This window comes from Anoplolepis gracilipes, chromosome 4, assembly GCF_047496725.1.
Source record: "Anoplolepis gracilipes chromosome 4, ASM4749672v1, whole genome shotgun sequence".
NCBI classification, from domain to species: Eukaryota; Metazoa; Arthropoda; class Insecta; order Hymenoptera; family Formicidae; genus Anoplolepis; species Anoplolepis gracilipes.
Genome location: NC_132973.1, coordinates 13,897,434 through 13,923,909, shown reverse-complemented (window position 1 = coordinate 13,923,909; position 26,476 = coordinate 13,897,434). Strand labels below are relative to the sequence as shown.

Here is a 26,476-nt window from a genome sequence, read left to right as displayed (position 1 = left end):
GAGAATATTAGAAGAAAAAAGTAAAAGATTTAATACAATTTTGACTTAAAGATAACACAAATTTTAAAAATTTATTTTAAAGTTTTAAAATAATTTTTTATACATTTATATATTAATTTCTGCTATTGTGATGGGTTTATAATTTTTGAAATCTGAAATAATTTCTCTAGAGCATCTACTTAAGAAAAATTGGTTTTGCAAATATATATGTGATGCATAATACATATATATGTATATATAATTGAACTTATTATCGTATTCATAGATCATTCATAAATTGATCATGCGCACAACTTCGTCCCGTTTCACGCATTACGCACGTTTTATATAGTACACGTGACGTATATTATAGATAAATTTGCGCACATGCAATGAAACATGGAACGCAGTTCTAGTAGTGGAAGTGGGAGAGCAGGTGTGATGAATGTTGTGGCAGTGACATAACCTTTATAGTACAAGTGTGATTTCTATAAAGTTTAAAGATACACATTTGACTTACAATGCGACTTGGATTAATTCTGTCACATATTGCTAAACCTGTGTTGCCATACAGATTTAGAGGGTGAGTTTTTATGTACAAAAAGTAATTTTATATTTTATTTAACAAAAATTATTTTATGAATCACTGTTTATAATGTATTACTATTACAAGGATATACATATAGTTCTTTATCAATTTTTTTGTATCACAGGAAGTATCGTAAAGTTAAGAAACCGTCTATGCACGATTTATTTAAGATGAAGATGGATTTTGAAAGAGAAGAACAAAACATGTTGATTTTGCGGCATCCTTACCTTACAATTGAGCAGTCCTATCGCCATGTAAAATTAAACAAAACAGCAGAGTTTTATAAAAAACTTTACGAAAAGAAAAGACAGGAGTACGAAACACAAATCACTATCGCTGACCGTCTAGCCCATTTGAGAGTCACAGAAGGATGGGATTAGAAACTTCTCATAGATGTGTATGTAATTCATAGATTGCTATAGATTGTTATAAATTAAATGGATGTCAAACTCAAGAATATCTTTTCAATTTCATAATTTGTTACAATATATATTGAATATATTACATAAGCTTGACAAGATATATTGATAATATACAAATCAAAACTGGATTAATACTGTGTCATTATTTAAATAATTGAATTATATTATTATACAAAACATAATTCAAGCCTTTACATCTACGAGAAAGCTATCTTGAAATCGTGTTAATGCATCCTTTGGTTTATTTCTCATCCAACCAAATGGATCTGTATTAATTTCCTCTTCTGTTAATATCTTCTCTTCATAAAGCAAATTTGCAAAATCTGCTACAACAGGATCAGCATTAACACTACTCATTCCTATTACTTTGCTGTCTTTCAGATAATAAGCAAAGAATTCTAACTTGTCCAATGAACCATGAATTTTTATGCTAGTAGGTTTTCCATGACCTGAAAATAAAGTAAAAAAAATTTGTAAATGTGGTTGTTAATAATATTTATGAATTATTTCGTTAATAATTATTAATTTTTGCAAAATTTATATTTGGAAATATATTATGAAACTTACCAGCGTATCTATAATTTTTGTTCAGTAAATTGGTCCAAAAGAATGGTACCGTCTTTAAAGGAGCTTCTTTACCACACATATTCTGGGCTGCAACTTTGCCGTGATAATGGGCTAACGAGTAATGACCTATTGCAGCCAATGTGTCATCAGATCCATAGATTGGTGCATAAGCTATATCACCTCCGGCGTACACATTTTCTATATTCGTTTTTAGATACTGTAATTAATACATATTTTAATTATCAAATATGAATAGATAAATAGTTAGTGTATTGTCTGAAAATTGTACCTTATTTACTATTATTGTGCCATCATTCCTCATTTTAACAAGTGATTCTTTCAGCCAATCTGTGTAAAAAGTAGATCCTATTCCAACAATAATTATATCTGCTGGTAAAATTTGGCCATCTGTAAGTTCGACTTTACCCAAAACATTTTCTTCATCTTCCTTTGGAATAAATTGCTTGATATTATTTTGGAAGATAAACTTTACTCCTGATTAAAAAATTTATTATTATTACTATAAAAGTTTCTATAATATATAATAAAGCTATACATAACAACTTTGTATAATACCCTTTGCTTCGTGCTCTTTGCCAATTCTATCCCCAATGTCTGAACCAAATATCGCTCTGAGAGGTACAGTATCACGTCCTATTATTGTAACAGATGCGCATTTGTTGATACAATAAGCTGCCGCTTCCATTCCAATAAAACCTAATCCTAATACAACTACATGCTTTTCCGGAGACAGCTGTGAATATACGCCTTGCGAATCAGTATAATCTCGCAGCACAAAAATGTTTGACAAATTACTTCCAGGTATATTTGGCATCCTTGGTTTACTGCCTGTGCATATGAATAGGTCATTATACTTCAAGTTCTCATTGTTACTCAGTTTAACACAATTTTGAGTTGTATCCAGTCCTAGGGAAAAATAAAAGTAATAATATTATAATACAAATATTAATATTATAAAAACATGTAATGTGTAATTGAACCAAGTATATGTATTGAATAGTGTTTATTTTTGTTTATACCTATAGCTGCTACACCAAGTTTTGTTTCAATTTTGTGTTCAGCATAAAACTCAGGAGGCCGTAATGCTGCCTTCTGAATGTCGAAATCTAACACTTTAGATACTTTTATTCTGTCATAGGGTACAACATTCTCTCTGCATATCATGACAATGCGTCCTGTAAAACCTTCTTGTCGTAGACTTTCCGCACAGGTTGCACCTGCTGGTCCTCCACCAACTATTACTACTGTTTTTGTATTTTCAGGATCATATGCAGACATGTCCTTCACACGTTTATTAATTTCCAGATCTTTACGTTTGGCTTTTACATGTACCAAACCGGCTTCGTCTATACGAACCTATAAAATACAAAGAAATAGATAAATGTACAAAAATATAAAATAGAATTTTGAAAAATTTATGAATTGTTCAAATACCTTGTAGCATGGTAAAGAATCCAAGCCTGGATAATCTTCGATATCTCCAGTTTTAATATTAAAGCAAGCTCCATGCCATGGACATCTCACTCGTCCTTCTGTTAATGCACCGGTATGTAATAGAGCTCCATAATGTGTACATTTGGTACCAATTGCATGCAGTTCTCCTTTTTGTTTTATTAATAAAATTTTTCCTTCATTATCTCCAAGCGATAGTTGTCTCATTTCATTTTCGTTGATATCTTCCTGCTTGCACACCACACCTTCGATATAGTCATGTTGTTCTTGAGAACCTGAGAATAAGCAAGAATAAGACAAATTATAATTTACAATTTTTTACCTATTTTATCAGAGCTGCAGAGCAAAATGGATAACTCACAAGTGCAGCAACATGGTAATCTACTTATTATATTTCTGTATGACATTTCTTGTTGTATTATGTTTATTATAATTTTCTTTCTTTTTACTTTTAACATAGTCATATATATTTTTTATATATATACAATAAAATATTAAATCTTATAATTTTAAATCATTCTATATACTTATGTAATATTAGTAAAATGTATCAAATGTGAGAATACAAAGGTAAATGTATAAAAGTTTAATATTTTTTAAAATTCTATTGTAAACAAGAAACTAATTTAAATTCTTTGTCTCCATAACAGTCTCAAAACAATAGAACCCCTGGTAAAATAATTTGTAAATATGAACACAAAAAGAACGCTACCTTTGATCAATCGGACGATTGAATATCTCCATATAAAAATAAGAGCTTTCGTCAACAACGTATATAATAAATAACTCACATCAATTATATAACGTAGCATAGAACTGAATAAATATATATAAGGAAATCTGAAGAAACCGCAATGGGAATTTCCCAATTGTTATTATCTCGTACGTGAAAAGCTGCGCCGTCTGATAGGTTATCAGTTATCAGCAATATAATGAATAATTGATTGCGATATCATTTGGTCGAAATGTTTCCTCAAGATAACATGCAATAATAAAATAAAGTAGCAGCACGTCGGAGATAGCGTTTTGCGTGACTCGCTGTCATTACATTATAATAGTGACACATTCGTGTATCGCACACGTGACACAGATAGATATAAGTGTGCGTAAGACACATACACACTATTGTAAAAAAATCTCGTTTTATTATTTATATACAGGTAGTCTTTTGGACATACAAATACGCAGAGATTTTATTTATGTTGTAAATTACGCGAAAATGTAATTGTCCTTTTTTTTTTTAGAAATTTGCATACTTTTGTTACTGGAATTATTTTGATGTACCATTAGTCTGAACAGTTCGTAATTTTTTTTTAATACAATATACACATTTATCATTTCAATTTATTGAGACGTACGGTAAGAACATACGAATAAAAATTCATCAAAAATCAGCAGAAGCTAAAAGTAAGCGTATTTTATAATCGCTCAGATGAGTAATTTCACTTCGTTATTTTTCTGTTTTATAAAAAATGAACGGTTAATAACTCAAGTTATATAAATCTGTCTACACAAATATATGATATGTAATAATTCATGCTTTTTAATGTTTTCTCTTTCTTATACATATACCTCGCAATTTTTATAACCTCTTAAAAAAGTGAAATTATGTGTATATTTTACTTTAATTCTATAATAATGAATAAATTTCTGATGTTATATATTATACAATTTCCAATGTATGATGCGATTAATAAGCATTGTGCATCTACTTGTTTGATTCGTATGCCCAAATATTACGAAGGCCTACCCTGGAAGCGACGTAAAAACGTGTCCATCAAGGCGGTCCACCTCCTTCTAAGTACAAGTGTCCTGACACACTGCATCGATTTTCACAAAGCACTAGAAACTGTCAGTGCGATTCGATCGTGCGACCTCGTGCTACATTAGGTATAGCAAGTGTCTCTTCTTTCACAAAGTACTAAATATATTTCAGTTACTGTATTACACAAATGTTGCCACTCATATTTTCCAAAACGAGAATATTATATATATATTATATAATCTCAAAATTGAAAAAATTAAATATAATAGGGATTTATTTTTATATGCTTTAAAAAAACGATTCGAATCGAAATTTCGACATAATTGTGTATATATGTCAATATAAAATTAATCGGAAGCAATTATCGAAGGGAGGAGTTTAAACAAAGTGATGTACGATATATTACTACCAGTTAAGAGATGAAGATATAAAAAATTGCTTCGTCCTAATTTTTTAAAATTCTCTTAATTCTCTCGTTTTCCTTATAGTTGGTTTTTATACGAGATACACACCTGTTGCGGTAGATTTAGCGTGATCAGATTGGACTTTCTTTCGACCTTTACAATGACTCGCGCCCATATTGTAGCAACTAAATCACCAGCCAAAAACTGAGCGCGAGAGAAAAGCACACACGTTGTGTATTTATCGGTCGACCGCAATCATCTGTCTATCGTGTGTATTCTCGTTTGATCTACGTACAAGAAGAAACGCCGACCTTGAGATATTCGTTGTTTCAGATTCGCGGTTTAGATTTCACAAGGAAACTTTCACATTATAATCAATATAGTGCCTACGCTATAATGCCTAGTGCGAACACGGTTTTCTTAATTAATGCGTGCAATAACGGAGAGACTGATCTTGAAATTCCAACTCAAATCCAATTTCCAAGAAATCGCAATAAGCGCGATAAGATACCATGACGCATTCGCGATTACGACACACTTTTATTGTTAAGGAGATGTACTTATAAAGAAAATCTACGCGTGAGCGGAATTATTTATATTAAGAATAAGACGCGCGAATTAATCTGATGGTGAGGATTATTTGTCAAGAGGATTCGTGCGCGGGAAATTATATATATTTTTAACAAAGTTTTATATTATATCATATATTTTTCAGAAATATTCTGCGATACATCATTTTGGAGGAAATATACGAATATATATAATAGGAGAATTTTGGAGATAATTATTAAAACATTATTTTTAAAGAGACTAATGTATTCTGTTGTCTCATAAAATTAAAATTTTCGAATGGTTTCTTTTCACGTGTTCACTTTTGCAGGTAATTGAAATAAAAATAGAGTGGATATTTTTTACCCGAGAGAATATTATCAAGATTGACATATAAATTTGACATTTAGACAGCAAAATTAAAGAAATAATTATATATATATTTTTTAACAAAAGTAAAATTTATATATATTATCGCCATCTAACAGAAAATTTTGCAACTAGAATATGAATTACCACCGATAATAGGCAAAATGTAGATTATTGTGTTTTGAAAACAATCGGTAATTTGTAGTTATACTAAAATTTGCCAGATGTCATGTGAATCCACTTTCTTGTGTTTCTTTTCAGTATTCGGATCATTCGGATCTATCACGATGACAGTGAGAAAGGATTTTATCTCATCGAATCGTAAATCAGATCATAGAAGAAGAGTCTCTGCAGATATATATCTGTATATATATATATATTACAATCTTCTTTATACTTATGTCAAGGTAAATTATGTTTATTAAATTTTTATTTTATTTTCGAAGTTTTATTTAAAGAGATAAAATATATAAATGGATGCAAATTTGTATAGCTACTTGAAGGCAATTTCATTTTACAATTAATATAGTTAATGGAATTGTGATTGTCAATATTTCATGTGATGAAATATTGAACAGTTTAAACACACTTTATCTGTTTCCGCCTATGTAAACTTTTTTCGATCTACTGCCTGAATTGCAAATTGAATCAAAAGAATCATAAATAAATTTAATTAAATAATTAATTATCTATATAATTGCAAAATATGTATATATACACACGCACACACACACATATATACATATTACTTGTATCAATATTTTACAATAGCTCTGATATTGCAAGTATTAAAATTATAAATACAATCGAAATTGAGAAAAACGCTATAAACTTGACAAGCTTCTATATATATATATATATATATATAGAAGCTTTATATATATAATTTGTACATTGTGACAAAAATAGAAATTATCATTTCGCACTTCAAAGCGGTTCGAACCATTCTCGGTATTTCTCGCGTTTCTCTCTATACAAAAAAAGTCAGTTGCATCGTAAATGAAGAGACTGTCTCTTTTCCTTTTTCTTCCGATTCGCTTCGAAACGATTCAATCTCCTGCCAATAACACACTTGATCTTTCGCGTGAACTCTGATAAAAAGAGAGAAAGAGAGAAAGAGATAGGGGGAGGGGAGGGAGAGAATGAGAACGGAAAAGGAAAGAATAAAAACCGCGCAACTCGAGGTTCACGCGATTTAAATTAGTAACCCTTAGACCCTTCAAGAGAGAAATTCGGTCCAACGACGCATGAAAAACAGAGCAGCCGACACGAGGGTGTAGAGGTAAACGGCTACGTGCACTGCACGGATATTTAATTTGTGCCTGGCGGCGGTAGCGTTGGTGGCGAAGCGTCAGCGGCGGAGGGGGAAGAAAGAGGGGTGAAAGGGGCGAGATGGCGTAAGGTTACGCGGGAGTCTCTCGCTCTTTGAGGTCGGTGGTTGATGGCGGGCGGTTACCCCGCTCTCCACGCCGCCACGCGGTGATGTGGGCTCCGTGTACGCACTGAAGGCTGCTGTGGAACGTAACCCCGCAAGCGGGAAGGAGAGAAAAGGGGGCAGTGGGAGGTGAGCTCGGTAGAAAGAGACGATGTATAAGGTCCGTGATGATAGTCTCGCGTGCAAGAGACGGTTTAAACCGAATCAACCAGGTAACTGTACATCACTACGTCTTTTTCGATACGTCTCTCCTAATATCCCTTGGGGAAGATCGTGCGCGTTTTTTCATTCATGCTTCACATATAATGTTTGTTGGTCAGCCATCGAATATATGCGTGAATTATTTCTATTCATATATTTATTAGAAAAGTATATATTTATACTTTTGTAAAATATAAATTTTATGATAAATCCATTAATGATCTAATAATTAATTATTATTCTAATTAAAAGAAAGAATAGTTATTTTAGGATTATTAGTTATTTTCATGCTTTATATATTCGTACCTATCACATAATGAAATTTTGCTAAAATTATATTCAAGTTTTCAGTGAATTGTGACACTGCTTGGTCAGCCATTAGATTTCAGTGAAACGTGACGATATTTAATCAGACATCGCGCGCAACGTAAAATCCCTCTCTCGTTTCTTATTTAAAAAGTCATATATTTTTTAAAAATTTTAAAAACGTTTATAAAAAATTATAATTAACATATTATAAAATAAGAAATTTTTCTTTCTTTTGTGCATTTCTTTATTCTAAAAGGAAAAGGAGAAAAAGATTTAGACGTTGACGGCAACTATAGACTTTACGCTTTTGTGTCGCGCTTGATACTAGAATAAATCCCTAACTTCATATTTCATTTCCACCGAATAGCCAGCGAAATTGCAGCGTGATACGGGCATTAGGGTTACGTGTGCAATTTCTCCCTATATCCGTGTCTTCGTGTCGAGGTATACGTTTGTCGTTAGTACAGAGGCCACAGAGCTTCGCGCGGGCGAAGGGAACGCGTTTCCGAGCGTGTGCCGAGGGTGGCCGGCCGGTGCCGAATATCGTCGAGCGCGTCCGAGGAAGGTCGAGTCGCGGGCCGAGGTGAACTTAGCGCGCAGCTCGAAGGAGCCCAGTTTAGTCTATCTCCAAGCATTGGACGCGGCGGGTGCCGAGAGGGGTTTGCAACGCTCGAGGCAAAGGGTTGCGTGCGCGGTTGTACATCGTCTCGCTCCTGCCCGTCTTCCCCTCTCCCTCCCTCACCACACACGTTTAACCGCCCTTGGGGCTCACTCGCTACCCTACTCGCACTTGTCCGACTTTGCGCGCACACCTATGTTTATATTAATACACAGCCGGAAGCCGGACAGGTGAATCGTCCTCGTCTTTCCGATGACGATGAAACGGGAGTGGTAGATCTGTCTCACCTTGCCATCTACTCTTGTTTCTTACCTACCTACCTACCTGCTTACTCTGATCTCACGAATTTCCTAAGGAATTCGAAGACCACGGCAAGGATGGATGTAAAACCGCGGGAGAAACAGTTTGCCAGTCATCGGCGGTACTCGATTTGGTCAGCCTACCACGTGGATCGTGGTCTCGTGCTCTCGTCGCTGACACCATTCACGCTCGTCCTCGTCCTCGCGTTCGGTAAGTCGCACCTAACACATAGAAATGAATATCTGCGAATTCCGGATTCATTAATATTATTATTGATTATAAATTAATTATTAGAAAAGTAGAACAAATTGAAACGATAAGAGGTTTGAAAACATTTTACCGTAAATGGTCTTTTAGAAATTTTCTGTTTTTTTTTAAATTATATAAAAATACATAAAAAGAATTTTTGTGTTTTTATATATTTTTTCACTTTTTTTTATATATATATAAAGTACGTATTTTATATATTTTTTTAAATTTCTCTCTAAAGATTAAAAAAAACCTATGTAAGACATATAGAATTAATTCTTCAGTTATACGAATGATTAAGTCAATTATTTTTAAGAAATTACAGTTATAATATCTTATTACTATGTTAAGTAAAATGGATTTGTGTTATTTTGACTGTTAAAACTAATATGCTGCATTGAATTACTGGGATTCGCGGTGAATTTATAAGCTATATTCCAGAGTTACAATTTAATAAAACACAGATAAAGAGAGAGAGAGAGAGAGAGAGAGAGAGAGAGAGAGAGAGAGAGAGAGAGAGAGAGAAAGCAGCAGCAGTTCACGCGTTTCAAAGCCATATTGTTTCTTATAATATGCAACTTTGTAACTTATCGGTTTCATGCACGATGCAATTACTTTTTGAAATATGTGTTTTATTTATCACAAAATTCATACACACTTCTATTTTCTGTGTGTATGTGTTACTATATGGTTATATATTTCTATAACAATATTAACTTTCACAATTTTTTTTTCTTTTTTTGCATTGAAACTGTGATACGTGTTAATTTACTGTCGGATAGAGTTTCTCAAAATACATATAGAAATCGATGCAGCAGAACGCGGTGCATCCGCGGAATTCAATTTTGCCAGAAATATCTTGTTGTATGAAACCAGATATTGATCTTACGGAGCGGAAGATAGCCGCCGGTGTTAGCGAACGCGTAAACTGAGTCGCAATGTCGTTTAACAAAATGGAAACGACAATACTCGCGTTTGGGGATAATCGCGCCGTGCAATGTAACGCGAGAATCGTGAACCGCAAGATCATCGAGATCGACTGAAAGAGAGAGAGAGAGAGAGAGAGAGAGAGAGAGAGAGAGAGAGAGAGAGAGAGAGAGAGAAATAGGAAAAGGTTACCACAAGTAAATCTATTTCCGCCATTTCCCACCGCCATTGAAACTCAATGTTGTCAGGATTGCAGAGCTGGAATATCAAGTGTCTTATTATGCGCATCATTGATCGCGAAATTCGCGCTTCTAACGATGTTAACTCAATAAAATTGCGAGAAATACATGCACGAACGTATTTTTACATTTTAATATCGCTTCGAGCGCATTACAGTTAAAAACTTTGAAATAAATGCGATCGATATCGTATATCGGTTTCGTGTTTCGTTGCTTTGTATGCTCTGTAAACATTTAATGCGAAACAACATTGTTGACGAGCTAATCGCGTTTTCTGTAATGCTGATTGCCTTGCACGTCTTTGCCATGACGCAAGACTAATTTACCATCGATCCGATTAAGAGGTAAGTTAGTTGGCAGGAGGACAGAGTAAAGAGCACTTCTGAAATGCATCAGCTATGGAGCGTAGTGTCTAATGGCACTAATCGGTCAAGTGCCTTTAGTCCGAGAGTAATAATTGGTAGGCAGCGAATAATCAATTATGTTAGCGTGAATATTGCATGTCCATCGACATATTATGAGCGCGTATATTTTCATTAGTTATTGACGTTAATTTAAATATTTGAAAATATTTCAATAACTACGCGACCGTTGATTACTCCGGCACTTTTTGTCAATATCAATTTTTCAAACGGAGAGAAAAAGAAGAGAAATTTTTATCTCTTGGTAGAGAGATACACACGGAAGGAAAGACTGTCATGTACAGCGCATACATATACATATATATGTATATATATATATATATATATATATATATATATATATATATATATATATATATATACACATATATATATATTGTATCTTGTGCAGTGCACCGTGCCAGAAAATTTATGCCGCGTTAAATTTATATATTATATACGCGTATACACATACATACATATATCCTGGAAGCGTTCCTTGTCGAGTTATATGTTCCATCTGCGAGTTACACATAGGTATCGCGAAAATTTTCAAAATTCCTGACAGTGATCAGTTTCCGTCAAATATTTTGCAAATCATACGCGTTCCCTGATAAAAACAAAATGCGAAACTTTTCTAGTTTGTCTCGTTAAAAAATCTTGAAATATCTATTATTATTATTATCTGTTGATGTTTAAAAAATTAGAATAAAATTTTTAATATAAAGAGAATATATATAAGAAAGAAATGATGAGGAAAAAGTTTAAGATCGATACGAAGCCGAGAAAGTAATAAAGAATACGGAAGAATCTCCCGGATAGCGTCTCATCGAAATGGTTCAATCTCCTATAATTCGTTTTTTTTTCTCTTTTCTGATGCTGGTTTATCCTTATCGGAAACACAGTACCACATAAATCAAAGTGTTTATTCAATAGCGATATAGAATATGCGGGGGAAGAATTTGCTGTATAGAGTAAACTCACTAATAATCTACGACCACTTCTTTTCCGACTCATACTTAATAAATATTGCAAAAGTTTACTTTTACCATTTTTCTATCTTTTTCGAGATATCCGAACGCGAAAAGTTTCGAGATCAACTCCTCCGAGGGTTTATCTTTTTCCCCGACTTTGACATTATTCGGAATTATCCGACGTTCCTCCGGAGGGGCAAATAATAGGATTTCGATGTTTGAAAAATCTTTTCGAAAATGATTGTTTCCTTCGTAACGAGCAGATACGTGGTTAAAGCTATATCAAAGTGATACACACAAAGGATCTTTTTGTGAGGAGAAATTCCTCGGCAAAGTTTAATCTACCAATCTGTGAATAAGCTCGAGAGCTGCGTTTAGTTTCTCGGTGAAACTTTTACGTAACGTACATTAAATTAGCTCCTGCGCGGATAAGATTATAAGCTATATCGACAAAGGGGTGCAGCCGGCTTTCTTCCTTCCCATTCCTCCCACCTCCCCTCCCACCTTCATCTCGTCACTTGGCTGGCAAGAAAGATAATTCGACACAATGTTTAATTAGAACGCGTAATTAATGGTGTACCTCTTATAAGCGTAGTCCGCGAATGTTCGACCATCATCCATTCAACCGCTGAGTAATCCTTTGGACCACAATGGATCCACGACATGGAATGCGCCAAACCGTTCGCTTACATGGGTCAATTTATCGCTTCCCTCGGACGGCGAGACAAGACATTGGATGCCGTAAACGCCTGCCCGTAACGGCGTAATGATTTTAAATCTCTGAGTCGCAGTATCACGGCATTCCATGGTCGGATTCCATCGGGGGTCGAGAAAAATTGTCCAAAAATTCCTTTCTTAAACAGATGGAATTTTTAAATCTAACAATCATTGTTCTAGAGTATAATAATCATTTAATAAAAAAAAAAAAAAAAAAAAAAAAAAGTTTTTGAATTCTCGATTTAATAATAACAAGAAGTAAAAGATGAATAATTATGATGATCATTGATGATAATAATTCATCAAGATTACAAAAATTATTAACATCATAATTGACAGTTATATGTACCTAAAAAAGTTTCAAGATTTTCAAAAAATTTTCTGTATTCTTTTTGATCATTTGCATCGTGCAAAAGAATCAAGATTATAAAATGTAAAAAAAAACTGTTTTGTAAATTTTAAAACTTTTTTAGAGATTGAATGTATATGCGGTTGAATATTAATTTCCTATTATATCAGTATCTTTTTACTGCAATATATTTTGATTGGAACAACTCGATTCGAAAATAAAGGGCAATGAATAATTTTGAATAATGATCGAGTTTGTCGATCGCATAAGTCGTGTGCGGCTTTTTAAGAAAAGAAATGAAAACGTCGCATATCACATCGAGAGGATTGATCGGCCGTTGCGCGTGGTCAGTCCCGTTTCACATTCCTCCCTTCCTATTAATCGGAAAAGTATACAAAGAGCGGCGCACATGGCCGCCTGTTGAATTTGCTTCGATATATCTGTCGATACGCGCTGCGTGATGCTGCGGAGCGTAACGTGGAATTGAAAATAACGCTATCGGAACACGACGGTATCTAATCGGAAAGCAATTATGAACCGTGGAAGTTAAGCCAGGGTACACCGTATATACCATAGTCATTCTAGTTGTTATAGCCGACGTCATTCTCCGTACTCCCCACTCTCGTTGCCTCGATTTAAACTAAACTCGTTCAATAAAATAGAACGCACGAAGCGATGAAGACCCTCGCATTGGCAGGCCGGCAGCCGGTTTAATTAAATTTTGCGTTCGATGAACTTTTTAGCATTCGATTTCGACCTTTTAATTCCATTTTATATTTGTATTGAAAAAAATTACTATATTTACCTGCATGCGCGAGAAAAAAATTGAGTGTCGTGCATAATAAAAGTATATATAATATATGATACATTACAAAATTAATAGACAATTAGTGAAAGCGTAAAATCATTTTTTATATCAACAATTTTATCTGCTTATATTTCTGCGAAATGCTTGTTTTTCTGTAAATGTCGTAAACTCTGATATTATGCAGGAGAGTTAAAAAAAAAAAAAAAAAGATTGGAATTAAAAGAACAGAGAGAGAAAAAACGTAAAGTCATGGTATGCGTTTCTACGATATATAAAGATATATATCTCCCACTTCTTTTTCTCACTGATACTACCGCTGGAAGCGTCCTACTGTCATCGGCAGTATTTAGTTTAGAGATAGCGTAGGACACAAGAGTTCGGAATAAAGACGGAATTGATGGAGGGTAGATAAAGAAGGAGTTCGGTGAAGCTCTGACCAGAAGAGGAGTCGCAAAGAGAGAATGAATGAGCGGGAAAGAAGGAGCGGCAAACTCAGAGGAGCTTGCAAACGCTCGTCGACTTCGGGTCACCGCCGTCATATCATCACAATACAATCCTATCAAGCGCGGTTGAAACCACCCTGCCGTGCCTCGTCGTTTCATTCTTTTGCATTCATCCTCTCCCTCTTTCCTCTTCCGCTCTCACCCCATCCGCGCCATCGCGACTTCGACCCGCTGCTCATTTCAACGCTCGTTTCTAGCGGAGCCTCTCGTTTCTCCATCTTTTCGCCGGTGCACCCGCGGCCTATAACGAGTGGCGTACCTCATCCAAGGCGTTACGCTTCTACTCTTTTCTTTCCTCGAGTCTCTCTTTCCCTCTCCCCTCCTTCCCTTCTTTCATATTCCGCCTGTATTTCTTCCTCGGCATCCTTCTTCTTGCCGCGCGCGCTAGTTTGATCTTCTCTCTTTTTCCGCCCCGTTATTTCCTACTCGCCGACCTACCCGTCGCTGCTCCATGAGAATAAATGAGGAGCACACGTCAAAGCAAAGAAAAAAAAAAAAAGACGTCTTTCTTACAAGCTCCAGCGCACTGGGTTGTCGTGTTTTTTCTCCGTGGTATCGTCTTCTCATGATGTAGACGTCTTCGCGGGTGGTTTCGCGCTGCATTCGCTTCATGGTTTCCCAATGAGTTTTCGTCGAGACGGTTCGTCGACCGGTCAAGATTAAACGTTTCGTTTCCCCGGTACGTCAGCCTCCGGGAATGAATCTTAAGAAATTTTCCACCAGATTTTTGGTGCGCGTATTCCTTTTATTTCGAACACTCGGAGTATTTACGATTTATAATTATGCTGTAAATTTGAGTCAATAAAATCCAGCTCAGCGACATACCGCGCGAAATGGATGTTTAATCGTGCAGATGATTAAAGAAGGTGTGTTTGAACGCGTGAGATATTTCGTATTTATCTGCGCTTCGTTTAGCTTCATGTTTTCTGCACGCGAGAGCGAAAATTTTCCAACGTTTCTGCTGAGTCGTGGCTCTTTCGAGGATGTCGCCTCGGAACGTTCAATTCCCTACGTGACCGTCGTGCATATCGCGCATTTCTGACGCGTGTCTTTGCAGTAGTTGAGGCGATGATGTAGTCAGAACGACGAGACGAAACTTTGTGTTGTTCTCCGCGCAATAATCGCTATCGTCTATTTCATTAATATGCGATAATATGATAGTCAAACTCGAAGCAATTAAACGCGTCTCAAAGTTTATGAAGTAGATCGGTAGCTAGCTACACAATAAATGTACTATGTGAAAAAATAATACTTTACAAATCAAAAAAAATTTTTTCAAACATCGAAATCCTATTATTTGCCCCTCCGGAGGAACGTCGGATAATTCCGAATAATGTCAAAGCCGGGTAAAAAGATAAACCCTCGGAGGAGCGGATCTCGAAACTTTTCGCGTTCGGATATCTCGAAAAAGAGAGAAAAAAATTTTTTTTTATTTGTACATATTAATAAATATATTTATATATTCTCTATTTATAACTTTTAGATGATCTCTAAAATTTGTCAAGGAATTTCATTTATAATTTTCACGAATCGTATACAAAAAATATTTAAGGAAATACACATATACGCAAAATATATCAGGATACACGTATATATTACGATATATAATACATAAATAGAATTTCATTTTGAATTTTGTAAATTATAGATCATTCATTTAATAAAGTTGTTGCTCAGATACTATACAAATATATTAAACAAATTAGATCGTCAATTACAATAAATTATGTAACGTTATATTTGATTGTAATTATACAAAACATGTATATTCAAATAACTATTTTATTAAATGATAAAGTGCGAAATTAAAATATTTATTATTTCGCATTTATTAAAATAATATAATAAAAAAGACAAAAATACACATAATATTAAGCTGCTTAACGTCGTTACGTAACATCATATAGAACAGAGAATGGATGTATTTATTTTGCGCGAGCCACATTCAGAGATTGATGAAATAAACTTGAAACGCGAATGAGAATTGAGAATTGTGTGTCTACAGAGAGAGAGAGAGAGAGACGAAGAAAGCAGCGGAGCTACACGTTCGCGCATTACGAGAGCGGTTGCGTAAATAAATTTCAGTTTGAACGGCTTAACGTGTAACGCGCGGCAGCTACGTCTGGTACGATGGCAGCTTTGTTAAAAGACGTTGCGCCCGAGGGAGTAACCTGAACGAAGTACGAAATGACGAGGAGGAAAATAAGAAAGACCCTGGGTGGCGGGTCTGGTAGCGGCGCGGTAGCGACGGTAGTAATAAAACGTGACGGAAAGATGGCGAACAATAACGACGCTGCAGGTAGCTGGCTGGATATCTGCCAACTGAAATTTCGCGAAGCTAAACGAAATATATAGGAAATTTAACGCATCAAGAGAACGAAAAGACAAGAGGAAAAGAGGAAAAGAGAAAAAGAATATATAACACATGAATCGTCGAATCGATATTAGCCCTTGAACGCGCATAAGTACAAGATTTCTCTTTCAAGACACGGTCTCAGCTTCGACGTTCTTTGAAGTGACGAACGGAAAGAAGAAAAAATTGTAAGGCACTCGACGTGCAATGATTTAGCAAAGCGATAAGAAAGAAAAACGTGATAGATATCGTCGTTAGTATCGAGTACCTGACAATCGGAGCTGAATGTGACATACATCGGGAAATACATAAGACGAAAAGAAAGGCGAGCGCATGGACGTGAATTACGTACGTAAAATGTGTCGGCGAGCATAAGATTGATTATCTCCGGCGGTTAACAATTTAATCGGCAAAAATACCGGCGGCGACGCGAAGACGACTGCCGTCGCGCTGCGTAAGAAGAAGAAGACGGTTGCGACAAGACGTGGAAGAGAACGCGGAGAGTAGTAGAACGGGGAGGATAACGAAGGGACGAAAGGAGAGGAGAACAATGAGGACGAGATGTCTGCCAAGTAAAACTCCGCAGAGTATACGAAGAATAGGAACATCGAGGAACAGCGCTGCCACCGCCGCCGCCGCCGCCACCCGATATCTACCGCGTCAGCCCCTTAATCTCTAGCGGTGTGATAACGTCGACGCAGCATTTTGCATGCTAGACTGCTGCCGCATCCATTCTCGTTTCTCTCCCCCTCTCCCCCCCCCCCCCGTTCTACCTGACAGTGTCTATTCGCCCCCTCAGTTTCGCGCGCGCGTTTCCAAACGCATACGCCGGCATCAGCCAAATCTACTGTACAGCTCTGCCATCGCTATCACTACTACCATGCACCATTATTGCCGTCCCGTTATACTTGCCGTAATCTACTACCCTGCTCAAGTCAGTCTCTGACTGGCTTTATTGCCAATGTAACAGCTTCCAAGTCTTTAGACAAAGTATGATATCGCGCTATTGCGGTATCTCTCTCATTGATAATCGAACTTTACAGTTCATGATTTGTCTTTATATCTTGATTCATGAAATGAATAAAATCCCGCTGGCGAAGTAAGTAATACTATACACGTATGAAAAATAATTACACGACTATTGAAGAAGTCCCTATAGTGTGTCCTGTCAGCAAGAACATTAAGAGTATCGTGTTTACGACCTTTATATATGGCGGCCAGCTCTCTTTAAGAACCGGGGGCTAAAGTAACGTACGTATCGCATCACCCTCGGAAAAGAACGTCGATCGTAAAAATAGTCTATTTTAAGCTGAGTAAATTACGTTGGTAGTTTATTCTCTCTAAAAATATGAGAGAATATCTAATAAATGAAAGAATATAAAAAAATAATACAGGAAATTATCAACTAATAGCTTTCGTCGCTCTCTTTATCTGTTATTACTTTAGTAATAGAGACTTTAAAGTAATTTCATAAAACATCGAGGGCGAGTTAATTTTCGACATTGCGTAATTTCCACCGAGATTCCGCACATCGACGTTAAGTCTATATTTTTCTCACTCGTTGAATCTTTGTGGATAATGAAGTAAAATTCAAGAATTGCCAGTTCTGCACGGTACAGCACGACAGTAGAAACGGTGTTAACGGGCTGCGGATGTCGGTGGTGCGAGGTTCCATAGTCACGCATTAGGAGGTCGCTCTCTCTGTTCCGTGGCCTCTCTAGGCTCGTACGTTTCAATTTGTCCCTGGCCTCTGATGTAACCGCGCGGTCTCATTAGTTGAGTGAGGCAAGAGGGAAAGGAGGAGAACGAAGGAACGGGATATATAGTCTGTCTCTGTTCTGCCGACCGACGCGCGCGACTCTGTCGTTCAACCCTCGGTTGGTGTGCCACCCTCCGTGGACCCTCTCTTCCTCTCTCTCTCTCTTTCTCTCTCTCTCTCTCTCTCTTCTTCCTCCACCATTTTCCCTCCCGTTCTTCCGCTTCTCTTCGCCCTCCACAATCAACCTTACTGCTGCACCACTATTCCGACCTAACTACCTCTTCGCTACGACCACCATCGACAACGTCACCACCACTACCTATCTCTACCTACCTACCTACCTACCTACGTCGATGTCGACTATCGCATCCGCGGGTATTGGTCTACCCTTCACGGTCTGGTGTAAGGTACGGACAAACAATTACTTGTTCCACCCTCGTAATTGGTATGCCAGGAAAGAAGCCTCTATCCACCTGTCGGCTGCCACGTAAGACTCTTGGAGAAATTTTAGTCACTATCCACGGTATAGACTCTTTCCTTGGCGAAAGCTCCGAATGAGAGCTTTCAGGGAATCGAAATTGCGTTCCGTTGAACGAACAAATTCTTAGCTGTCTTTTCTATGTTTTTACATTTTACGTCTTCAGGTTTGTCTTTATTTTCTTCATTTCCTATTTTTTTTTTCCCCTAGTCGAGCTCGATGTCTTGCGCAAATGAGGTATTTTCTTGTCAATTATTTTGTCGATATTTTTTCGTAAACGTTTTTAACTATAATTTTTAAAACGGTGACGTCGTACAACGCGAAACGGTAATGGCTCGCCTAAAATATATGCCACGCATCATTCGCGAATGATCAGCGTTGCGTGGCGAGAACAATGCAACGGCTATAATCGTGCCGATTGTAATTGCACCTGGTGATAGCCGCCCCCGCAGTGATTTATTATCGAGTCTAGTACGCGTGTATGTGATATTTACGTAAAATTTAACAAATTACATATAGATTTCGTAAATAAGCGAGAGTTTCAACGAAAATACGATTGCGTGATTAAACTATATGCATTTATAAAATTTTAGCTAAATTTGATGATAATAAGCAATATTCGGTTAATTCGACGATGAACAATTAAACGTAATTACACATCTTGTTGTCTTCACAAATATAACTGTAATGCAATGCATACTTGCTATAACAGAGTATATGAAAGCGTATTTGTTGGCACCAATTTGCGAATGGCAATGCGACTAATACACACACGCGGTTAGATATGATGGTTCCGTCATCAACGGGTCCTCGCAATATAAGCAATTAAGTGCGTAATTATATGAAACCGCACACGCCTGCGGCAACGGGTACCACAAATTCATTTGACGTGAACCACAAAGCAAATCACTGTCATGCGAAACACGCGCTGGCAGCCTGTCAACCTTCGCAGAAAAGTCCCCCAAAATGTTAATAGTAGTGGTTGACAGTTGCCGTGGCATTTATCAGTGCGCTTCCGCAATAAGGATTATGACATAGCAAAAAATACGAAAATCTCATTGTCCTCATTTTACATGAAATTTTCATGAATATATATAAATAATATAAATAATTGTTATATAAATAATAGGAATCCGGTGACTCTAATTAAAGACTTTTTTTCGTAAGGAATGTACAATATATATAATTAACTAATATTTAATTAAAATACATACCATATAAAATAATTTAATATTGGAGTATTACTATCTTTTAATTACTATTTTTATATTTTATATTTAACTATTTTAGCTGAACCAAAACTTTAAATATATTTTGCTTTATATTCAAAAATCACAATACTTTTTCTTGTTACAGACGGAAAGACATTCTTCGCGCTTGACAATTTTCACATATTTCAGACGTTTTGTCAGCGGAATTCTAATAATTCACATGTTAGCTTTTGCAACGAGTTTTCATGGCGTTTTCTCTACTCAAGAAAAATTGTCTACAGTAATCGAACGTGTCTGAAAGAAATGGACTCGTAGAATGTTTACTCTAATAGTACCAGGAAACATGGAACGTAATTTTCTTCTCTGTATACGGAGCTTCGTAATATTCGACGCTTCCACGGTACTTTTGTTCAGGTCCGTCTCTAGAGATTATTTCAACTTCATCTTTTAACAAAATAATTTTATAAAAGCAGTAGATAAAATTTACGTCTAAATTTTTACTAAAAAATTATTTATAAAATTATTTCTTGAATATTTATCTAACAAATATGGATTAAAAAATCATTAAATAAATAATTGTATATTTTTAAATTAATACTTTGCATTCTTTTGTCTTTTTATTTATTTGTTAAATACATATCCATATGTATGAATGTATTTTATAAAATGTATACTAAAAAGTATACTAAAAATATTTTTTGGTTATTTTGAAGATATAATTGTGAAACTGTTGGTTTAATTAAAACGATGATCTAATTTCACTTAATCTATGATATATTTTATGAACAAATAAGATCCTTACTTATGAGTTTCAATTATTCTCAATTAGGCTCAAAGTAAAGCTTTAGTTTTTACTTCCACCACTGATTGGATCAGCTTAAATTTTGATTCTTACGAGTGAGTGCAGTCCTCGTTTCTACTTACACATACGTACATTAGCAAGCATCCTCAATTACTAAAGAGCAAATATAATTAAAAGAAATTACTCGTTCGTTACTTTTTACTCATTAATATAATTTTTCAATTAAGAAGGATTTAGTCGACCATTTGCTGCGAATAATGAGATCAAAAAGAAAGTATTTAAATGAAAAGATAAGCACACGAGGAATGATGTGATTTTCTATTTCCGGCCACGGCAAATGGACATTCACATCATAAAAGGAGAGTATTGCGATAGACAAGAATACCGTCGTTATGGCGGGCGCTTTGGCTTAAGCAACCCCCCCGGTAGCAGATGCGTAAACGAGATAAAAGCATGCAAAAGACGCGCGGATACGATGCCATCTCTTCTCGGATGGCTTTATCTTCTTCTATTTCCCTACGTTTCGTCTATACTCTTTTACAAACTTTAAGAGGTAATTGAACGTCAACAAACTCGGTATTTCAAATTATTCCGTGCAATATTTCTTTCCCGTCGTGTAACGGGCATTTTCGCGTCGCGTTGGTGTACGTGCGTATATGTGTTATTCATCGTCTCGTAAACTTTGCATTTTATTTAACAAGCGGATACTGCAATTGTACATATAAATGGTGCGCGAAGTATATGCGTGTTTAATGTAACGGTCACAAAGAATTTATCTTAACTATTAGTGGTACACACACAATTTAAGAAATATTTTTACAATTATAATGCGTAGTATTAAAATTGTAAAAATATTAATACGTTTATTTTTTTTTATCTTTTAATTTAACTTAATTTTTTTAAATAAAATTATTTTAAAATTTTATTGTACATAAAATAAAAGATAATATAGAAAGTAGAAAGATAATAGAGAAATAGAGAGAGAGAGAGAGAGAGAGAGAGAGAGAGAGAGAGAGTTTACGTCGCTTTATATGCGATTAGTTCATCACTGCTGAACTTTTGCATCTCGCGATAACGCGATGCAGCCGGCTTGCAAATAGCATGCAAACTTTTGTGATTACTTTTATTAGCTAACACGAATACGTCGCACTATACTCGTCGGTAGTGCTTTAACCATCTTCGATACGCTATCGTTAGTAATATGATTCTTGAATTATTCATGAGAAATATGAGTGGTACTTAATCGCGCTCGCGCGCGATGCATCGCCCGCGATGAAAGTGGTAACGGGCAATTAAATTTAAATTTTAAACGAAAGATTCTTTATCGTTTGGCGATGAATTAATCCATTTGATATTTATCTGATGCATTTCGGTTGTTTTGTTTGCACGACGACGCGCTACACAAACAAAATACTCGTAGTGGAGTTGACTTTGATTCGCGCGAAGGGCTCGATGAAATTCGATTTCGAGGATCCGCTTTTCATGCGTGTGTATCACTCGACAATTGAGAAAAATTAAGCGCTTTTCACGGGATCATGTCTTGTTAACAATAAGTTCGTGCTATCAGAGAGGAAATATCGCCAGCAGTCTCATTCAAAGATCGGGTAAGAAAGGGTAGTAATTTGGCAAATCCACTGGTCGAGAGTGTACGTTAACAAAGCGGAGAGTATAGAGAAGAACGAAGAAGAGGGAAACAGAAAGACAGAGAGAAGAGAGAGAGAGAGAGAGAGAGAGAGAGAGAGAGAGAGAGAGAGAGAGAGAGAGTGAGAGGGGGGGAGGGGGCGAGGGCAAAGAGGCCGGCATGGACGTGGGTCGATTTTACACGGACAACGTACAATCTCTATGCATGAGGCTCACTGGGGCTACCGCTTCCTAAGTACACAGAATACGTATTTGCATTTCGGTCTTTGTACCGGTGTGTCCTGTTAGTGCGCCGTCTCTCTTTCTGTCTTGCTTCCACCATTTCTCTCTCTCTCTCTCTCTCTCTCTCTCTCTCTCTCTCTCTCTCTCTCGCCGTCGCTACCAGGCTGCCTGGTTGGCTGACTTCGCTTTACGTGTATACGCGTTTCCACAGATCTACTCGCATGGCGTTAACCGCACTGCGGTCCCCGTTCGAATCCTCAACTCTATCCTCCAAGATGATATTTATAAGCTTCGGAATTAAATCATTAAAATAGCGAGTGAAATTCGAAATCAGCCGTATGACATCGAGATCTTCTCGATCGCATTCTTGACGCTCGTGGAAGAGAGATATTCTTGACAAATCGGCCAACATCATGGTGAAAACACGCGATGTTTTATACAGCCCGACAGCTACCCCTAGATAGATGTTAAACGAAACGAATTCTCGATAAAATTGACTGTTTTCAGCGCGGCGGGAGTGTCGAAAGTGCACATATCAGGGAAAAAACATGAAAATTCGCTTCGATCAGCAGATATCAAAATATAGTTTGAAATCACTGAAATAACTCTCTTTTTCTCTCTTTCTCCTTGTCGACAGAATATATTTTAAGGGAATTTCGAGAATTCGGAACCACTAGCAAATAGAGAGAAAGAGAGAGAGAGAGAGAGGGGGGGGGGAGAGGGAGAAAGCAAAAGCAAAATCTGTCCTGTGACTGTCAAGTACGCGAGATTAACATGGCTTCTTGCCGCGAGTCTGCCTGTGATTGTATGAACTTGCTCTATGTAAGTCTGCGCTCGTAGACTATGGATTAATTCATTGTTCAAAGATCCCGTCTCTGCAAGAGAATCTATTTCGCGAATATTCTCTCTCTCTCTCTCTCTCTTTCTTACGATCCTTGAAGCTCGGCTTTGGAATAATAATGAAAGCCCTTGGATAGTGATACGGATATCAAGCAAATCTTCACGCGCATGCTCCAAGTTTGCATTGTCGATTCCTCGAGAAGGATTCCTTCGAAATCAAAAGAACTTCCTCGAATTTCAACTTACATTTTTTACCCATATTAAATTTACATAGAAATTACAAAGGAATTGATATTTTACTAAAATGGGAGAAACCATGTGTGTTTTATATAAGGAAAAAGCGATTTTTATTCTGGCTACAGAATACAGGATACAACACAGAGTAACTTGGGACAAAATCTCTTTCCCCACGCTAAAGCCTTAGATTAAATCTTCTTTAAAACGGCCGACTTTACGATCCCGAGCAGTTGTCCCGAGCAGTTTCTTTCCGCGGCAGTTTAGTAAGTTGGTGATCTCCATCGTAAAGTATCACCGATTTATTGTCTTGGGTTACCGAACTATCTACGCCGAGAAGAGATCAACTTTGGCGATCAACGATTCTCGAACAGATGGTGCGTGCGTATATTGTATCGTACTGACACGTATATGCAATGAAATACGAGTTACGAATTCGTCTCGTTACATAAATCGTAGCAATAATTTTTTCAAATCTTTTCGCAAATCGTCGTTACGATCAGCGAAATCGGCGAGACCGGCAAAGTAATTGAAAAAAAATGTTTCGCCTACGAATATATGTATCTTTTTTTATGGTATAGTGTATAGCACTGTGCAGCTTTAATATGTGCGCTTGTTTTTCTTTCTTCTTCTTTTTTTTTTTTTTTTTTTTTTTTTTTTTTTTTGTTTACGGTTGACCACCCAAAACGTCGCTTAACTCCGGGCACGAATGTACGTGGCGGATAGAAAATTGTACGTGGCGGATATAAAACAAGCGTGCATGGAAAAGCATCGAACCCGAAAGCACAGCAATTTTAGGTATTGACCTTTGACAATGCGCAAAGAGAGGAAGTGCCTGCTTTCGTGCGTAAAAACGTGACTCGGCCGACCTGGCCGCGACGACAATTAAATCCGCTGAGTGCACAGTCCGCTTTCGTTTCATTATATTATATTTTCGATCGATACACAGCGCGTGCCGAAAAATATGATGACAATGTTATTCGAAAACCACTGTAAATAGTTGAAACTGTTGCGGATAATCAGGAAAGCTCTATTTATTTATTCTAAAACAGGAGGTATTTAATGAAAAAATATTTTATCGCAAGATAAATATAGTTCAGAGTTTTAATTTATTGTTAGTGAAATCACATTTCAGGAATGTTTATCCACGTTTACGATACACGCAAAATATCCTACGCTTTTAATCCATTTGCACATATTGAAGTATTTGTGTTTTACATATATGTTTTAAATATAAAAAATTACGAAAGAAAGAGAATTTTTGCGCAGAATATATCTTGTAATATATAAGAGAAAAGCCAAAGCGCACAACGCATACGTCCGATGTATTTAACGTTAATGTATATCGCAATATAACTATTTTCTTTACGCAGCAAATATGCGCGAGCGCGTTTAACGTAATAACGCGGCTTAGTGGGAGCGAATAATGACGCTACTTACGTTCGTTTTAAGGCAGCTTTCACGCTCGTTATAAGCCGCAGGCCACAGGGGAGAGTCGCGTGGCGAAACAAAAACCGCATATCTCGCGGAATTAACGAATTTCCGACCAAAAAATATATGTTCTCAAACTAAAACAAGTGTCTTGCAAATCGATATCGTATGCGGGAAAAAAAAGAGCCTTATAATAAAATCACATAAAACCTAGGAATAATGTGCAGCGAGGTTGGAGCAAATATCGAACAATTAGTACTTCTGTTGTAATTGTTCCGTTTATTTGTACATGTATATTTGACGTAATGGAATTATTGCGTAAATGCCGTTTTCGCGACCTATCTATCTAAACGGTTCTCGATTTCGGCTGAAATTTGCCGAAAATCACGAACGATTCGCGAGCATGTTAATATTGTTTAGCCTACCGGTACACGTCCGCGCTATCGGCGGACTAGCTAATCTCTGATGTGGTAACGCGAATAAATTTCCGGCCGATAACGCGGAACGCGCGCTGAAATTTAATGGCAAAGCTTTATCGCGCCAAGTTCAGTAGTTAACGCGTACTCGGGATATGTGCCGCCGGGTTTACCGCATCACCTTCCACCATTACGGATCAATTTGGCGGAGTGCATTTATATTTTAACTAAAGTTTGAGGAGGAGAGATTTACGTACATTAATCTTCCACTGTCGGATCGCACGAAAACGTCGCCGATAAGCTGACCAACTAGAAATCAGATTGCAGAGACAAGATAATGGTCGGCTCTAATCGTAATAGAGATTAGCTGTTCTATAATACGAAATAATTAATGTGCTCGATCGTAGATATACTCGGGGCCAATTAAACGGACAAGCGCTGCTGACGCAGGTAATTAACGCGACCGAATGTGCGCCTTACTGTGTAACGAAGATAATTTTGCAATCGTGCCAATATACAATACATCGTGTGAGTAACAATAAAATGATGGGATGCGTCCGGAAATTATATTGGTGGAATTTTTCAGTTTAGAATTTGGATTTAATGATATTGTAATCTTTCAAATTAGTCGTTAATGTATCGAAATTGGAGCTGAAAGTATATGTAAAAATCGTAAAAACTACGAGAGAATCGACGCGATGGAGTATTTTGGATGGGCAACTTTCGATTAATAATCCACTACATAGTTAGAATGCGTAGATCAGATTTAAAGATTGTTACGAGAGGATTAAATTTATATCTCGCGTAAAACATGGAGAATGTAAAATCAAGTTTGTAATTATAGGATTATTCGTTTTAGAATTTACTAACAATAAGCCGTTTTTTACCAAGTACCATTATTATTTGTATCTCTTGTATTATCGAATTGTTTGTTTTATTAT

General features: G+C 36.4%; 2 protein-coding genes across 10 annotated transcripts in view; one reads left to right on the top strand and one right to left on the bottom strand.

Moving 5' to 3' along the window:
- Nucleotides 1-26,476, top strand: part of LOC140665005 (cell adhesion molecule Dscam2) — a 120,633-nt gene that overhangs the window by 33,613 nt on the left and 60,544 nt on the right. The window contains exons 1-2 of one of the 7 annotated variants that reach the window (XM_072890644.1): nt 6,419-6,524; nt 9,037-9,191. The exons of 1 other annotated variant lie outside the window; for it this stretch is intronic. In XM_072890644.1, coding sequence (XP_072746745.1) covers nt 6,517-6,524; nt 9,037-9,191 — 163 coding nt within the window. In that variant the 5' untranslated portion in view covers nt 6,419-6,516. Of the gene's footprint in view, nt 1-6,418; nt 6,525-7,548; nt 7,765-9,036; nt 9,192-26,476 lie in introns of those variants that run through there. 5 more of the 7 variants (XM_072890639.1, XM_072890641.1, XM_072890645.1 and 2 more) reach the window with 5 other exon arrangements.
- On the bottom strand, nt 1,045-5,557 carry LOC140665011 (apoptosis-inducing factor 3). 3 transcript variants are annotated; one of them, XM_072890667.1, is made up of 7 exons: nt 5,308-5,557; nt 3,013-3,305; nt 2,598-2,934; nt 2,134-2,484; nt 1,847-2,052; nt 1,558-1,774; nt 1,045-1,439 (listed from the first exon to the last, which is right to left on the bottom strand). In XM_072890667.1, exons 1-7 carry the CDS (start codon nt 5,372-5,374, stop codon nt 1,174-1,176), a joined length of 1,737 nt encoding a protein of 578 aa, XP_072746768.1. In that variant the 5' UTR covers nt 5,375-5,557; the 3' UTR covers nt 1,045-1,173. The 3 variants fall into 3 exon arrangements, with proteins under 3 accessions (XP_072746768.1, XP_072746767.1, XP_072746766.1); XM_072890666.1 differs by lacking the exon at nt 5,308-5,557 and adding an exon at nt 4,781-4,925; XM_072890665.1 differs by lacking the exon at nt 5,308-5,557 and adding an exon at nt 3,743-3,886.